Source organism: Micromonas pusilla, assembly GCF_000151265.4.
Source record: "Micromonas pusilla CCMP1545 genomic scaffold MICPUCscaffold_17, whole genome shotgun sequence".
In the NCBI taxonomy this organism is placed as follows: domain Eukaryota; kingdom Viridiplantae; phylum Chlorophyta; class Mamiellophyceae; order Mamiellales; family Mamiellaceae; genus Micromonas; species Micromonas pusilla.
In genome coordinates, this window is record NW_003315898.1 from 214,684 (window position 1) to 230,108 (window position 15,425).

The 15,425-nt window shown below is 68.3% G+C and overlaps 10 protein-coding genes across 10 annotated transcripts; 9 read left to right on the plus strand and 1 right to left on the minus strand.

Annotated features, from left to right (window-relative positions):
- Positions 1-188: 188 nt before the first annotated feature.
- Positions 189-557, plus strand: MICPUCDRAFT_54273 (uncharacterized protein; the record flags this gene model as incomplete). Its single annotated transcript, XM_003064305.1, has 1 exon — positions 189-557. The coding sequence occupies one exon, from the start codon at positions 189-191 to the stop codon at positions 555-557; it is 369 nt and encodes a 122-aa protein (XP_003064351.1).
- A 1,666-nt stretch (positions 558-2,223) lies between these two features.
- Positions 2,224-3,308, plus strand: MICPUCDRAFT_66507 (uncharacterized protein; the record flags this gene model as incomplete). The annotated part of the gene is made up of 2 exons (XM_003064306.1): positions 2,224-2,711; positions 2,855-3,308. 2 exons carry the CDS (start codon positions 2,224-2,226, stop codon positions 3,306-3,308), a joined length of 942 nt encoding a protein of 313 aa, XP_003064352.1.
- Positions 3,309-4,044: 736 nt separating this feature from the next.
- On the plus strand, positions 4,045-4,254 carry MICPUCDRAFT_9130 (uncharacterized protein; the record flags this gene model as incomplete). The annotated part of the gene is made up of 1 exon (XM_003064307.1): positions 4,045-4,254. A coding segment is annotated over one exon (210 nt), but the record flags the coding sequence as incomplete, so codon positions are not given.
- A 1,084-nt stretch (positions 4,255-5,338) lies between these two features.
- On the minus strand, positions 5,339-5,956 carry PETF4 (ferredoxin, chloroplast precursor; the record flags this gene model as incomplete). The annotated part of the gene is made up of 1 exon (XM_003064474.1): positions 5,339-5,956. The coding sequence occupies one exon, from the start codon at positions 5,954-5,956 to the stop codon at positions 5,339-5,341; it is 618 nt and encodes a 205-aa protein (XP_003064520.1).
- Positions 5,957-6,284: 328 nt separating this feature from the next.
- MICPUCDRAFT_23556 (uncharacterized protein) lies at positions 6,285-8,581 on the plus strand (the record flags this gene model as incomplete). Its single annotated transcript, XM_003064308.1, has 5 exons — positions 6,285-6,558; positions 6,756-6,935; positions 7,130-7,565; positions 7,813-8,055; positions 8,221-8,581. 5 exons carry the CDS (start codon positions 6,285-6,287, stop codon positions 8,579-8,581), a joined length of 1,494 nt encoding a protein of 497 aa, XP_003064354.1.
- Positions 8,582-8,797: 216 nt separating this feature from the next.
- MICPUCDRAFT_49200 (uncharacterized protein) lies at positions 8,798-9,800 on the plus strand (the record flags this gene model as incomplete). The annotated part of the gene is made up of 2 exons (XM_003064309.1): positions 8,798-9,018; positions 9,530-9,800. The coding sequence occupies 2 exons, from the start codon at positions 8,798-8,800 to the stop codon at positions 9,714-9,716; spliced, it is 408 nt and encodes a 135-aa protein (XP_003064355.1). The 3' UTR covers positions 9,717-9,800.
- Positions 9,801-9,904: 104 nt separating this feature from the next.
- On the plus strand, positions 9,905-10,910 carry MICPUCDRAFT_49201 (uncharacterized protein; the record flags this gene model as incomplete). Its single annotated transcript, XM_003064310.1, has 2 exons — positions 9,905-10,506; positions 10,622-10,910. The coding sequence occupies exons 1-2, from the start codon at positions 10,175-10,177 to the stop codon at positions 10,908-10,910; spliced, it is 621 nt and encodes a 206-aa protein (XP_003064356.1). The 5' UTR covers positions 9,905-10,174.
- A 74-nt stretch (positions 10,911-10,984) lies between these two features.
- MICPUCDRAFT_54280 (uncharacterized protein) lies at positions 10,985-11,326 on the plus strand (the record flags this gene model as incomplete). Its single annotated transcript, XM_003064311.1, has 1 exon — positions 10,985-11,326. One exon carries the CDS (start codon positions 10,985-10,987, stop codon positions 11,324-11,326), a length of 342 nt encoding a protein of 113 aa, XP_003064357.1.
- A 111-nt stretch (positions 11,327-11,437) lies between these two features.
- Positions 11,438-12,662, plus strand: MICPUCDRAFT_54281 (uncharacterized protein; the record flags this gene model as incomplete). The annotated part of the gene is made up of 2 exons (XM_003064312.1): positions 11,438-11,683; positions 11,900-12,662. 2 exons carry the CDS (start codon positions 11,438-11,440, stop codon positions 12,284-12,286), a joined length of 633 nt encoding a protein of 210 aa, XP_003064358.1. The 3' UTR covers positions 12,287-12,662.
- Positions 12,663-12,883: 221 nt separating this feature from the next.
- Positions 12,884-14,918, plus strand: MICPUCDRAFT_54282 (uncharacterized protein; the record flags this gene model as incomplete). Its single annotated transcript, XM_003064313.1, has 2 exons — positions 12,884-13,933; positions 13,983-14,918. The coding sequence occupies 2 exons, from the start codon at positions 12,884-12,886 to the stop codon at positions 14,916-14,918; spliced, it is 1,986 nt and encodes a 661-aa protein (XP_003064359.1).
- Between the last annotated feature and the right edge of the window lie 507 nt (positions 14,919-15,425).

The following is a 15,425-nucleotide window of genomic DNA, read 5'->3' on the forward strand; positions in this document are numbered from 1 at the left end:
ATGAGGGGGGGGAGGAGGACGCGCGCGGCGCACCAGGATGGCCTCCATCGCGCCCGTCGCGCGGAGCGTTGTGTCGATGACGGCAGTCTAGGTTCGTTCAAACAGAAACGCAGACCAGAGAGCGCGCTGATGACGACGGATGCGGATGGGACCTCATCTCGATCACTCCACGTCGGCGCCGCGCCGCGATGGCCGCGGGCGGCTTGCACCGCGCGGCGACGTCGAACCACTGGCTTCGCAGCGGCGTCCCGTTCGTGACGTTCATGCTCGCCGGGTCCTACGGCATCAGCGTCGTGCTGCAGGGGAGGAACGACGTGCGCGACGCGAGGGCGGACGTCACGGACATGCGCGCGCCGTCGAGGACGCAGACGGCGCGGCGTCGCAATCGCGCGTTCGATCTCGACGACGAGCGCGAGCGGACGATGGACGCGCTGGGGGTGAGGGACGGCGCGCGCGACGTGAAGATGGTGCCCGTGCCGAGGCCGTGGCAGGAGCCGGGGGCGAACGGACGGCGGTGGTGGGGGGGTGTGAGGCGATGGCTGAAACGCGGGGAGTAGGACGAGCGGAAGACGGGCGCGACCGCGACGTGCGAGCGGGGCCTTCGGCGCGACGTCGCGCGCGCGACGCGACGCGACGCGGCGACGGTCCCCCGGGGGACGATAGACACGTAGCGATAGAGCTTCCTTCGAACGACGGCGCGGCTAGCGCGCGTTCGGGGTCGATCCGTGCCTCCGCGCCCCGCCCCTCCCTCGTAGTCCGCGTCGAGCTGCTGGTAGCTGGTTGACCCAGCCGTGACCTGACCTGCGCCACCTCGACCTCGTCACCTCGTCCGCCAAAATTCATTCACGCGCGCGCCCCCCCCCCGCGGACGCCGCGCCGCGCGCGATGGAAGAACCCGCGTCCTCCGCGCGCGCGTCGGAGACGCCCGCGACCGTCGCGGATCTCGCGGCGCTCGCCGCCGCCGCCGACGGCGTCGCGGACGCGCGCGCGGACGCGGACGCGAACGCCCGCGACGACGACGACGACGCGCCAGCGGTCGTGGCTGGCGAATTCGGGGAATTCATGGCCGCGCTCGCGAGCGCGGTCGTGTCCGGCTACGACGAAGACGACTCCGCGGACGACGACGCCGCCATTCCCGCCGCCGTCCGAGACGACGCGGCCGCGCGCGGGACCGGGTCGCCGACGAGCACGCCGCCGACGTCGCCGCCGCGGATGCGCCAGACGACGCTCGACGAGCACGAGCGGTTCTTCTTCTCCGAGCGCGCTCCTCATCATCACGATCGTCGGACGTCGCCCTCCTCGCGGCGTCCGCGCGGCGGCGCGTCCGCGTCCGCGCCGACGTCGCCCTCGCCGCGCGGAGGAGGAGCGCGCGGACGCGGACGCGGGCGTAGGCGCGGCGCGCTCGACGGCGTCGCGCGCTTCCTCGTCGGCGTCGTCGTCGGCGCGCTCCTGGCGGTCTTCATCGCGTCGACGGCGTCGCCGTCGACGTTGACGCGCGGGTCGCCGCTGTTCGACTCGGCGCGCGCGCGTTCGCGCGCGTCGGCGTCCGCCGCCGACGTGGAGAAGACCGGAACCGCACCCGGTCGCTTCGGCGGCGACTGGCGCGACGGCTCGGAGTTTCGGGGGTTCGAGCCGCTCGGGTGGAAGACGCCACAGCTGGCGGCGGCGCGCGACGGGTCGATAACCCTCTCGAAAGATTCGAAGCACGCCGACGCCGACGCGTCAGACGCGACGGCCGGCGCGAGCGGTCGGGATCGCACCTGGACGTGGAAACAAACCCTAAACCCGAAGCGCGCGCGCGCGCTGACGTGGGGCGTCTCCGCGGGCGTCTGCGTGACGCTCCTGGCGTACTGCGTTGGTTTGTTTTCCGTCGAAGGGGGTCGCGTCGGCGTCGTCGGCGTCGTCGTCGCGGCGATCGCCGCCGTCGCCGTCGCCGCGGCCATCGCGGCGGGCGGCGGGGGCGCTCCAGGGACTGGCGGGATCGGCGCCGCTCCCACCGACGCGGGCCCGGGCCTCCTCCTCTCCGCGAGCTACACGCACCGCGGGCACGCGTCGGATTCGTCCGCGCCCGCGTGGGTCTCCGACGCGCGCGTGGCGACGTGGGGTTGCCGAGAGACGACGAGGTGGTTGCGCGGCGAGTTCGAGGGTTCCGAGTCGTCGTGGGCGGCGGAGTACGGTGAGGCGCTGTGCGGGAAGGGCGTCACCGGGCTCGCGTTCGCGGCGATGGACGAGAGCGACCTGCGGGCGACGTTGGGCGTGAAGCATCGCGGGCACAGGAGGAAGATGCTCGCGGCGGCGTGGCGATTAAAAGACAAGGCGGGGAGAGAAGAGGAGGAGGCTGAGAAGAGGAGGAAGAGGAGGAGGAAGACGGGCGAAGTTCGAGGGCAACGAGCGAACGGCGAAGAGAAGTCTGAGAAGTCTTCGGCGAAGAAGAAGTCCTCCGCCGAAGACGCGAAGACGTCCGCGGCGCGACGCGGCGGCGGCGTCGACCCTTCGTTGGCGTCTTGGAAGGCGGCGGCGCCCGCGTCTCGCGCGGCGCAAATCATGGGCGTGACGAACTGCCCTCGGCTGCGGATGCTGCGCGACGTCACCGTCGGCGACGGCTCGCTCGCGAACCTCGCGGGGTTGTACTCGCGTCCGCCGCGGACTCGCGACGACGACGACGACGACGCCAACATCGCGGGGTCCGACGATCCGAGTGCCAGTCCGAGGTGAGACCGCTTCCCATACGACCGCGTTCGCGTGGTGAACGCCGTTCCTTAAGGACTTTTCCCGTCGTCACTCTTCACCCGCGCTTCCCTTTCAACGTTTGACCGGTAAGACGTTCGACTGACCGATCGCTTCACCCACGCAGCCCCAGTCCGAGTCCGTCGCCGCGTCTGAACCTTCCGCTCCTCGGCTTGTGGTTCCTCTGCCCCGGCTTCATCGTCGCGCTGCGCGCGCACGAGCTCTGGGGCCTCTCGTCCTTCCCCGGCGTCTTCGGCGCCGTCTTAGGGTTCGCTCTCGTCGCCATGTTCGCGCAGGGTAACCTGGACATCGCGCGGCGGTGGGAGCGAGGCACGCACTTGGAGACGCGGTGGGCGAGAAATCGCGTCGGCGTCGCGGGCGCGCGGCTGCGCGCGATCGCGATGGCGCGCAACGCCGCCGTCCTCGCGACGACGCGGACCATCTACCCCGGGCTCGCGCGCGCGCTCATGCTGGAGGCGCTGACGCTCGCGACGTTTTCGGCGCCGAAAGTCGTCGGGGTGCGTTCTATCTCGCACTGGTCCCCATACGACCGCGTTCGCGTGGTGAACGCCGATCCTTAAGGATTTCGCCCGGCGCACCTCTCCGCCCACCCCTCGCTTTCAATACCCGCCCTCAACGCCTTTCAACTCCAACTGACGCCTTTCAACTCCACCCCGACGTCGCTTTGAACGATGGAACGACCCCCAGAGCGTCGCTTACGCGATTGGCGCGGTCGCGCTGCCGACGTTTCGCGTGGGGTACAGGGTGTGGTACGTCACCGGGCGCGGCGGGTTCGGGGAGAGCCCGGCGGCGTGGCGGCGCGCGGCGGCGCGGAGAAGGGAGGAGGAGCAAGCGGCGGCGGTGACGGCGGCGAACAGGGCGACCGCGATTGAACAAAGCCAAGCAATGCGACGGCTCGAGCGCGCCAACTCGTGGGGCGAGGAAGGCCGCGGTAACGCTTCCTCGAATCCAGGCGTTTCATCAAACCCCGCGGACGCGATCGAGGCGGCGATCGACGACCTGTTCTCAAACGAGGAGATGGACGACGTCGCGCGCCAACGGCACCGCGCGCGCGCGCGCGCCGTCGCCGACGCCGCCGCAGCCGTCGGCCGCGTCCGCGGCACCGAGCTCGGCGGCGGCGAAGCGGCGCTTCCTCGCGGAAGAGCCTCGGAAGCGCCGCCCCACGACATCGCGTCTCGCCGCGATCGGTCTTTGCCGGGCACGTCGTCGTCCACGTCGTCGTCGTCGTCCTCCTCCTCGCGGTCGCACTGGCCGGGCCCGGTGGTACTCCCGGAATGGCTCAACGACGAGCGCGCGCCGTCGCACTTCCGGTGCCCGATCACGCTGTGCGTGATTCGAGAGCCCGCGGTGACTCCCGCGGGCATCACGTACGAGCGCGCCGCGTTGATGCGCTGGCTCGAGCACCAACACACGGAGCCGAGCACGAAACAGCGCCTGAAGCGGTCGCACGTGGTGCCGAACCTGACGCTGCGCGCGATGATCGAGGACTGGCTGCAGGAGCAGAAGCGCGAGCGGAGACGCGCGGCGAATCGCGCGGCGGCGTCTATCGCGGCGGCGGGCGGCGACGCGGCCGCGGCCGCCGCCGCGTCCGCGTCGGTCGACGCGCCGTCTTCGGGGCCCTCTTCGCCGTCGACGTCGTCGCCGTCGACGGCGCTGCCCCCCGGCGCGACGGGGGTGTTACAGGCGGACAGGGACCGGCTGCGCGCGGCTCGGCTGCGGATGTACGCCGCGCTGAAGGAGCGCGCGGCGGCTAACGTCAGCGCGGAGGAGCAGCGGTTCGCGCACTGGGCGGCAACGAACGCGACTTCGAACGCTTTCGCTCACGCCGCCGCCGCGTCTATAAGAACTTCATCGGGCGGCGGCGGCGCGGAGGCGGCGGACGAGGCGGAGCTTGAGACTCCCGCGACGGTGGCGACGGCCGAGCGCGGCGGCGAGGAGATCGTCCCCGTCGCGGACGATGGCGAGGGCGAGGGCGAGGGCGCGCGCTCGCGCGGCGGCGACGGCGACGACGACGGCGCGACGCGCGAGGACGATTCGTTCTCCGCGGCGCCCGTCGCGGCGGAGAGCGTCGCGGAGATCACCGCCGCGTTCTTAGAGCACGACGCGCACCCGTCCACGGCGTCGGCCTCCGCCGTCGTCAGCCTCATTGCGAGGTCCGACCCGCGCGCGTTCGCCGCCGCCGTGAACGCGGTCGTGCTGCCGCCAGGTCACCCCCGCGACCCCGCCGCCCTTCTCCCCGCCGTCTCTCAGCGCGTCCGGCAGGATCAACCCGAGGCACGAGTACTTCGCCATCGCCCACTGCCGCCGGTCGACGCGGCGGCGGCGGCGGCGGAGGAGGATGAGGAGGAGGGAGACGCGTCCTCGCTCGTCGCGTCGTGACGCGACGCGCGCGCGAGACGTCGTCGTCGCGACGGCGGTGCCGCGGTGTGCGTAATTATTCTTTTTACAAAGCCAAAACAACCTCCGTGGCGAACCGAACCAAACCTCTTCGTCTCGACGTTCGCGGTCGTCCAAACTCCGCGCGTTCGCGCGCGCGCTCGAACGTCCGTCCGTCCGTCGCGCGGCTGCCGAGTTCTATGAGCATTTAGTCTCACAGCCCCTTGCGGTCCGTCTTGCCCATCAGCGGCGTGGGATCTCGCCCCCCGATCTCCCCCGTCGCGCCCTTCCACCCCCCCCCCGCGTCCTCCCGCCCCAGCGACAACCCCCAGTCGCTCTGCGTCTCGAGCTTGATATCCCCGACCGGGTACGCCATGCAAATCAGCGCCATCCCCTCCGCTTGCTCCTCCTCGTCGAGCGTGAACTCCAGGTCCGCGATGTCTCGGTGATCGACGGACCCCTCGACGCACTTCGCGACGCACGCGCCGCAGATGCCTCCTCGGCACGTGAACGGCAGCTCCAGCCCCGCGTCGATCCCGGCGTCCAGGATGTACTGGTCCTCCGGGCAGTCCACGGTGACTTCCTGCCCCCCCGCGCCCACGAAGGTGACCTTCACGGGCTTCCCCACGCCCGGGCCGATCTTCCGCTTGTCGAGGTCGATCACGTTTCTCGAGAGCTTGTCCGATTCCGAGCCCGCGCGGACGGCGACGACGGCGCGACGCGCGACGCGGCCGCCGCGAATGCGCGCGCAGCGCGCCAGCGCGGAGGAGGAGGAGGAGGAGGAGGACGCGCGCGGCGGCGGCGGCGCGGACGTTCTCGCTGATGCGGTCATCATGGTGGACGGCGTCGTGCGGAGCGGCGCCGCGGACGAAGTGCGAGCGAGCGACCGGATAGCGCGAGGGAGATCGAGATCTTCGCGTTGAAATCACTACTTCTGCTTCTCTTCTCGAAATGGCCGACCGACCGCGACTCGGACGGCGGCGAGCGAACGTCGAACCACGAACTCATCATCATCCATCATCAAGGGTCGCGCCATCGTCCCCTCCTCCTCCTCCTCCTCCTCCTCCTCGTCCGTCGTCCGCGCCTTCCCGTCTTCTCGACGCGCGATCACGAACGATACGATGGTCGGCCCGAACACCACGGACCTCTCCTACGCCGCGATGGAGTGGGAGTGGCAGCGCGCGGTGTGCCGCCCGCTCTCCGGTCCGCTCGGCGTGCCCCCGGGCACGGTGCTCTTCACGCTCGCGCTGTTCGCGTCTCTGCCCATCGGCGCGGGGTTCCGTTTCATCGAGTCGCCCGTGTTGAAGAACCTCTACGGCCTCCTCGCCGGGACGTTCCTGAGCGTCTTCGCGTTCGGGAGCGCGACGGCCAGCGTCTTCGTGTTCGGCGCGGCGTCGTACGCCGCCATGGCGGCGCATCGGAAGCGATGCGGCGGTGCGTTCTCCTCACACTGGTCCCCATACGACCCCGTCGGCGTGGTGAACGCCGATCCTTAAGGACTTTTCTTCCCGGCGTGTCTCTCCTCCCACCCCTCGCTTTCGATCCCGACACACCTCGACGCCTTTCGACTCCACCCCTGACGCCTTTCAACTCCACCCCGACACCGCTTTGAATGATGGAACGACCCTCAGCGATCGTCGGCGTCGGCGCGTTCGCGTACCTCATCTACTTCCACGCGACGTCGTCGAGCGGCGAGGCGTGGAAGGCTGGGAACATCGACATCACCGGTCTGCTCATGGTGCTGACGCTGAAGGTGACCGCGTGCGCGCTCAACTACCAGGACGCGGCGGCGCCGCTCGATCGCCTCTCAGGTGCGTTCTCATTACACTGGTTCCCATACGACCCCGTCGGCGTGGTGAACGCCGATCCTTAAGGACTTTTCCCGGCGCATCTCTCCGCCCAGGGTCCCTCGCTTTCAATACCCGCCCTCGGCACCTTTCAACGCCAGCTGACGCCTTTCAACTCCACCCCGATATCATCGCTCGTATGGACCCTCGACCCTCAGACTTTCAAAAGCGTCGCGCGGTGACGACGCTGCCGAATCCGTTGGACTACGCCGCGTGGCTGGTCTTCCCGTGCACGCTCGTCGTCGGGCCGGCGTTGGAGTTTCGGGACTACTCGGACTGGCTCAGAGGGAAGGGGGTGTGGGATAAGAACCACCGTAACGGCGGGTGCCCGAGCGTTTTCGTACAGGCGATGAAGACGGCGGCGTACGCGACGTTTTTCATGACTATCCACCTATACGTCGCGACAATCTACACGATCGACGACACGTACTTATCGCCGGATTGGAACTCGAAGCCGCTGTGGCTGAAGTTCTGGGAGCTCCACATCCTCGGCCAAGGCAGCCGAGGGAAGTATTTCTTCTGCTGGGTCTGGGCGGAGGCGGCGTGCGTCGCGTCCGGGATCGGATTCAGCGGGCACGAGGAGAAGAAAGGCGCGTCCTCCTCGTTTATTTACGCTGACTGGTCCCCATACGACCCCGTTCGCGTTGTGCGCGCCGTTCCTTAAGAAGAAGGACTTTTCTTCCCGGCGTTCGTTTCTCTCCGCCCACCTCTCGATGGCTTCAATCCCGACGCGCCGCGACGCCTTTGTACGTACTCCATCTGACGCACCTCTGAACTCCACCCCGACGTTCGTCGCTTCGCGCTATGGACCGTCGACCCTTTCAGTCGTGGATAAGAAGAGCGGAGAGGTGGCGACGACGCGCGTCGCGACGTGGGAGACGGGGAAGAACGTCCGTCCGATGGGCGTCGAGACCGCGGCGACGTTCGTGCAGATTCCTCATCACTGGAACATACAGACCGGGAAGTGGCTCAGGCATTACGTGTACGATCGGTCGACGCCCGCGGGGAAAAAGCCGGGGTTCCGGCAGTTGCTTCTCACGCAGACGGTCTCGGGGGTGTGGCACGGGTTATACGCCGGGTACTGGTGCGTCCACGTCCACGTCATCGTATCCTTGTCCACGTCATCTCATCGCATCATCGTATCTTCCAATCACACACCGCCACATAAGCACGCACGCACGCACGACGTCCATCACGTCGACACGGCCGACCAATCACCGACCGCGTCCGTCCCCTCCCCCCCCGACAGGCTGTTCTTCGTCTCGAGCGCGGTGTTCATCGAGGGCTCCAAGTCCGTGTACCGGTGGCAGAGCAAGCACTGGCTCTTCAGCCGAGCCCCGGCGTCGTGGCTGATCTCTCTCCCGCACTGGCTCCTCGCGACCGTGGGATTAAACTACCTCTGCGGCGCGTTCATGCTCGTGACGTTTCGGCAGTGCGTCGACGCGTGGGCGTCGGTGTACTTTTTGCCGCATCTCATCATCGTCGCGATGGTGATCTTCGGGCGGGTCGTGAACCCGAAGAAGAAGCGCGACCGCGGCGACGCGAGCGCGAAGGCGAACGCGAGCGGCACGGTGGGCGTGGGGGCGGAGGAGAAGAAGAAGGCGAACTAGCGCGTCGCGAGGCTCGTTCATTAGAGGCGGGAGGGAGGCCGCCTCTCGGACGACGGACGGACATCAATCATTCTTTTTAAACACTCTGTCATCACGCGGCATCATCGACACAGCTGTACTTTTTCGCGCGTCCTCGTCAGCGAGATCGATCAGTCGACGCGCGCGTCCCCCCCGCGACCAACCCCCGCGTCGCGTCGCGTCGCGTCGCCCGCCGCGATGTCCGCAGCCGCGGCGGCGCGGACGCCCGTCATCGTCCTCCCCGGCAGCGGATGCACGCCGACGAGGGAGTGCAACTTCTACGCGTGGTTCAGCGACGCGCTCGACGCGACGCGCTACGACGCGCGGACGACGAACATGCCGGACCCGCACGTGTGCAGGGAGAGGGCGTGGCTGCCGTTCATCGTGGATCCGAGCGGGCCGCTGCGCGCGGGGCCGGGGTGCGTCGTCGTCGGGCACAGCAGCGGCGCGGTCGCCGCGATGCGGCTCGCGGAGAGGACGAAGCTCAAGGCGCGCGCCGCGCGTGATTTGCGCTCCCGAAACATCATTCATTCGTGTTCGTTCGTCCGCCCGACGCCCCCGCCATCCTATCTATCTCTCCCGCGCAGGGTATCATCCTCATCGCGAGCTACGACTCGGACTTGGGCGACGCGAACGAGCGCGCGAGCGGGTACTTCGATCGCGCGTTCGACTACGACGCGATGCGACGAAACTGCGACTTCGTCGCCGCCGTCGGCGGCGCGCGCGACGCGCTCGTGGACATCGACATTCAGGCACGCATTCTTCTGCGTCATCACACTGACTGGTCCCCATACGACCCCGTTCGCGTTATGCTCGCCTTTCCTTGAGGACTTTACCTCCCGTCGTTCGTTTCCCCGCCCGCGACGCCTTTCGACTCCGCCCGACGCCCTCGAACGCCGCCCCTCACGCGATGACCCTCACTCATCAGAGACGCGTCGCGCGCGAGTGCTTGGGGTTGAGCGCGGGGACCGCGGGCGCGGAGTGGCTGGAACTCGAGGCGCGCGACCACTTCTTCACGCCGCCGTTCCGCGAGCTCGTGGAGCTGTTGGACCGGAGCTGCGACGCCGCGGACGCGGCGGCGGCTGCGGGCGCGGGGACGACGACGGATGAGGGGTGATGATGAGTGAGAAAACCAGAGAAAACCTAATTAGGGTAAGCGACGGAGCTACTACGTGTAGGGTTTAATCCCTCGATGCACGCCCGACCGATCGGATTCGAGATCGAGCGCTCTGCGCCGTCGAGACCGAGAAGATTCCTCGCGCGCCGTCTTCTCGACCTTTCGACGGTCGCGGCGTCGCACACGCGCGCGCGCGACCGAGCCTCTCGCGGACGCGCTCGCGGCGACTCCGACTCCGCGCACGCTCGCGCTCGCTCGCACGGAGACGCGCGCGGCGGACGAAGCGAAGCGAAGCATCGCGCGCCGCCCTCGGTCCCGTCCGCACGCGGCGCGTCGACGGACGCGGCGAGGATAAAAAGCACGCGCATCGCCGGGCGCGTCGCCGGACGATAGATCGATCCTGAACGCGCGACGAAGCGAAGCGCCCCGCCGCCGCCGCCGTCCGTCCGTCCGTCGCGATGAAACACTTAGACCACACGACGTACGCCAAGCGCGAGGAGACCGCGCTCGAGCACGCGGTCGAGGAGCACTGGGACGAGGGCTGTACCCTCCTCAAGCACCTCCCAAAGGCGAAAGGCCAATCAGATGCGTTCTTTCCGTTGCTCGACGACGCCGTCTTCGTCGGACACATCATGACCGACCTCGACAGCATCGCGGGCGCGATCGGCGCGGCGGAGCTGTACGGCGGCGTCCCCGCGCGCGCGAGCGAGATCAACACGGAGACGCAGTTCGCGCTCGAGCACTGGGGCGTAGATTTGCCGCCGCCCGTGGAGGACCTGCTCGCGGAGAGGTGTGTTCTCGTCCCAAACGTTCGTTTTTCACCCGTCCATCGGTTTCAATATTTGATCGCGTCCCCTTTCAACTGACCGATGAACTATTTTTGTATGGAAAAACGACCCTCACAGGCCCGACCGAAACGTGTGCCTCGTCGATTTCCAGCAGCAGTCGCAGCTGAATCCGGCGATCCCGATGGCGAACATCGTGGGCGTGATCGACCACCACGCGCTGCAGAGCAACACGATCGTCACGGAGAAGCCGATATTCGTGGACATCCGACCGTGGGGGTGCATGTCTTCCATCGTCGCGCACACCTACGCGGTGAACGAAAAGTTTTTACCCAAGCCCATCGCGGGGATGCTGCTCAGGCGCGTCCCATCTCACACTGGTCCCCATACGACCGCGTCGGCGTGGTGAACGCCGATCCTTAAGGACTTTACTTCCCGGCGCGTTTCTCCGCCCAGGGTCCCTCGCTTTCAATCTCCGACCCTATGACGCCTTTCAACTCCACCCCTGACGCCTATGAACTCCACCCCGATATCATCGCTTCGTATGGACCCTCGACCCTCATCAGCGCGATCCTGTCCGACACCCTGAACCTTCGATCGCCGACGACGACGGCGTGGGACGAGCGCGTCGTCGCGATGCTCGTGCAGTATCTCAACGTCACGGACGTCAACGAGCTCGCGGCGAAGCAGTTCCGCGCCAAGTCGCACTCGCTGTCTCTCATGACGCCGTACGCTCTGGTCAACGGCGACGTCAAGCAGTTCAAGGCGCGTCCCATACACTGGCCCCCATACGACCGCGTTCGCGTGGTGAACGCCGTTTCTTAAGGACTTTGCCCGGCGCATCTCTCCGCTCATCCCTCGGTTTCAATCCCGACACACCACGACGCCTTTCAACTCCTGCTGACGCCTATGAACTCCACCCCGACGTTCGCTCGTATGGACAATTACCCTCAGTTTTCCTCACCCGACGGCGCGACGCACTCCGTCGCGTACGCGGTCGTGGAGACCACGGACGCGGAGGCGTCGCTCGCGCGCGCGGACGAGATCATCCCGGAGATGCGCGCGTTCAAGCTCGCGAACGCCACGGTCGACGCGTGCCTCCTCGCCGTCGTCGACATCGTGAATTTGACGTCGACGCTTCTCGTCTGCGGACGGATCGAGGCGCGTCGTAGTATCACACTGGTCCCCATACGACCGCGTTCGCGTTGTGAACGCCGATCCTTAAGGACTTTACTTCCCCGGCGTATGTTTCTCTCCGCCCGCGCACCCCTCGACGCCTTTCGATCCCGACGCGCCTCGACGCCTTTTTTCGACTTTTCCACCCCTGACGTCTTTCGACTCCGCCCCGACGTTCGTTCGTCGCTTTGAACGACTCCCCACGACCCCGCTACCGCTCAGGCGTCGCTCTCCGTCGCCGCGTACGGCGGCGCGCTGACGCACGACGGCACACGGCTCGCGCTTCCCGGGCTGGTGTCGCGGAAGAAGGACTTCGTGCCCGCGCTGACGAAGGCGGTGACCGCGGGGTGGAACCCGCCCGCGGACGTCGTGCGAGAGCACAGCGCGGAACGGCCCTCGGCGGAGGACGACGACGGCGGAGAGGAGAGGAGCACGACCAAGACCCCGGCGCAAGAGGGGGAGGTGACGAAGAGCGCGATGAAGCGCGCGAGGAGCATGGTGGACATCGCCCGCGGGGACGTGGTCGTGGATTACAGCGATGAGCCGTCGGGGAAGCTGGTGCGGAGGCCGACGCCGGAGCCGGCGAGCGGCGGCGGCGCGGGCGCGTGATGAGGGCCGTTCTATACGAGCGAACGTCGGGGTGGAGTTGAAAGGCGTCAGAAGCGGAGTTGAAAGGCGCCGAGGGTGGGTATTGTGAGCGAGGTCCTTAAGGATCGGCGTTCACAACGCCGACGCGGTCGTATGGGGACCAGTGTGAGATAGGACGCGCCTGAGCGCGAGGGATCGCGCCGGGAACGCCGGGAACGACGTGGGGGAGCGCGGACGCGCGATGGCGAACGGCGGGACGAGACGGACGGCGAAGACGAGACGCGGGGAGGCTTGGCGCGCGCGCGGGCGGCGAAACGGTCGCCGAGACGCCGCGGTCGCCCCGGGAGCGATCGGAGCGAGCGAGAAGGGGTGTTCAACACGACGACTCTACTAAACCATTTACGACCACCGCCAGGCGACGATCGCGATCTCGACTCCTGTCCATCCCCGCGGTGACGAACCTAAACCCTCAGCGCGGCGCGGCATCTCGCGCGCGTCACACGCCTCGCGCGCGCGCCCACCGCGCGCTCTCCCCCCCCGCGCGCGGTCGGTTCCCCCGCGACGGCAGCGCGCGGAGACGCGCGCGACCGCCGCCGCCGCCCCGACCGACCGCCGACGATGGAGACGATCTGGAGCGCGGCCGCGCCCGCGAGGGTCCTCGTCGGCGGGAATGGCATCGCCGCGAGACGAGATCCTTCTCGCTCGGCGCGCGACGACGTCGACGCCGCGGACGCCGCCGCGACGGCGAACGACGGGGGCGAACGCGACGACGTCGTCGGCGCATTTTTGCCGCCTCGAGCGCGCGTCGGACGCATCGACGCGTGGAGGGATCAGGGCTTCGCCTCCGCGCGCGACATGCGCGACGCGCTCAAGACAGACCTCGGCCGGCACAACGCGCGACGCCGCGCGAAGGGCAAGGCGGCGGTCACCGAGGAAGAGTTCCAGCGCGCGCTCGAGGGGGGCGGCGACGACGCGGACGACGTGAGCAGCATCTCCGGCAGCGACGACGACGACTCGGACGACGACGACGAAGAGCACGACGACGACGGCGACGGCGACGGCGGGACGGGCCGGCGTTTCACAGCCATCCGCGGCGCCGCGGAGGGCGCGCAAGTCGTGTGCGACCCTGGCGCGGAAGGAGGGACGCCTCCGTACGCGGTGTGGCGCGCGCTGCTCGCGCCGGACGAGCGCGGGACGCGCGCGGCGGCGGCGGAAGCGAGCGCCGCGTTCGACGCCGCCGCGGCGTTGCGGACGCTGAGAGATCTTCGCGGAGTAGGCGTCGAAGATGCGACGAATCATGATCCGAATCCGAATCAGGCGAAGAAACCGAAACCCTGGGCGGTCATCTTGAGCCGCGGCGGGCACTTCGCGGCGTCGATATTCGACCCGACGAAGTTCGTCGCGCCGAAAGGTTCGGGCGGCGCGGGCGGCGCGGGGGGCGCGCGGAATGCCGCTATAATAAGAGAGCACGAGCGCGAGAGCGCGTTCCTGCGCGCGGTTCCTCCGCCTTCGGCGACGATTCACAAGACGTTCCATCGCTACGTCGTGGTGCGTCGCGTCTTACACTGGTTCCCATACGACCGCGTTCGCGTGGTGAACGCCGATCCTGAAGGACTTTTCTTCCCGGCGTCTCTCTCCGCCCAGGGTCCCTCGCTTTCAATCCCCGCCGTCGACGCCTTTCGACTCCATCCGACGCCTTTCAACTACACCCCGACAGCGCGCGAAAGCCGGCGGGCGGCAGTCGACGAAGGACGCGGGCGGCGGGAAGACGATCAAGAGCGCGGGGAGCTCGATCCGACGCGCGAACGAGCGCGCGCTCAGAGCGGAGATCGTCGAGACGCTGACGGGGTGGCGCGACGAGCTCGGCGCGTGCGCGTTGATTTTCGTCGCCGCGTCGCCCGCGGACGCGCGGACGCTGTTTGATTCGCGGGGCCCGAAGGACGGACGGACGGCGTTATGTACGGCGGCGCTCGATAAGAGCGATCGAAGGATTCGACGCGTGCCGTTCGCGACGCGGCGGCCGACGTTCAACGAGACGCGGAGGGTCGTCGCGCGGTTGGCGGCGGTGAACTACAAAGTGGAGGTCGCGGAGGAGGAGGAGGAAAAGGAGGAGAGGGAGAGAGAGACGGAGGAAGACGAGGACGGCGCGACGAGCGACCGCGATTATCGCGATCGCGCGGGGTTGTCCGAGCGCGCGGCGGAGAGGTTTTGGGAGGTCAACGCGCGCGCGGCGGCGGCGGCGGCGCTCGGCGGCTTGGGTCTCGACGGCGGCGACGGCGACGGCGACGGCGGCGAGCCGGTCGACGCGCCCGGGACCGCGAGGCCTCAGCCTCTGTCGAAGAAGGAGAAGGAGAAACTGAAGAAGCAGCGCGCGAAGGAGCGGAAGAAGGCGGCGAAGGCGGCGGCCGCGGACGACGCGGCGCAAGGGGAGGAGCCCGAAGAAGCTCCCGCGGCGGCGGCGGCGGGTCAAAAAGCGAAAGCCCCCGCGGGCGGTCGCGCCGCCGCGCTTCTGGCGAAGACGAAGCAGAAGGAGACCGACCGACGCGACGAGATGGTGAGGCCCGCTCCCGTCCCCCATCATTTCCTTTCCTTTCCCCCTCGCGACTTTTCGACCGGAGAGAGACTTACTCGAAGACTCGACGCGTCTTTTTAACTGAGCCGTCCGCCCGCGTCGCCCAGGCCCTCGCTGCAGAACGACGCGAGGCGTGCTTGCGAGCGGCGACGCGACGGGGCGCGGCCGTCGCCAACGCGACGACCGGCGCGACCGCGGGAGGGATCTTCACGTCGGGGGCGGGGTCCGCTGGCGGAGGGCGTTCGATCGCTGGCGGCGCGAGCGCTTCGAGCGTCGATAATACATCTTGACGCGGCGAGAGCGCACGCGCCGCGCGTCGCGCTCGCGATCGCCGCCGCGGCCGTCGTTCGCGGCGGGCGGCGGCGCGCGGCGCGATCGGGCGCGGCGACCACGAAGGGGAAGACGCGCGCGTGGAAACCGAGACATCTCAAGTAAGTGAACAGTCAGTCAGTCATCAGTAGAACACACACGTAGGCGCCAACGATAGAGCTAGCTAGTACTTTCAACAACAGATTGCAACAGACAGAAAACTCCCTTCGCTCCGCTCGCGGAAAACAAATCACGGGAAACTCCCATCGCGTGAGGCGC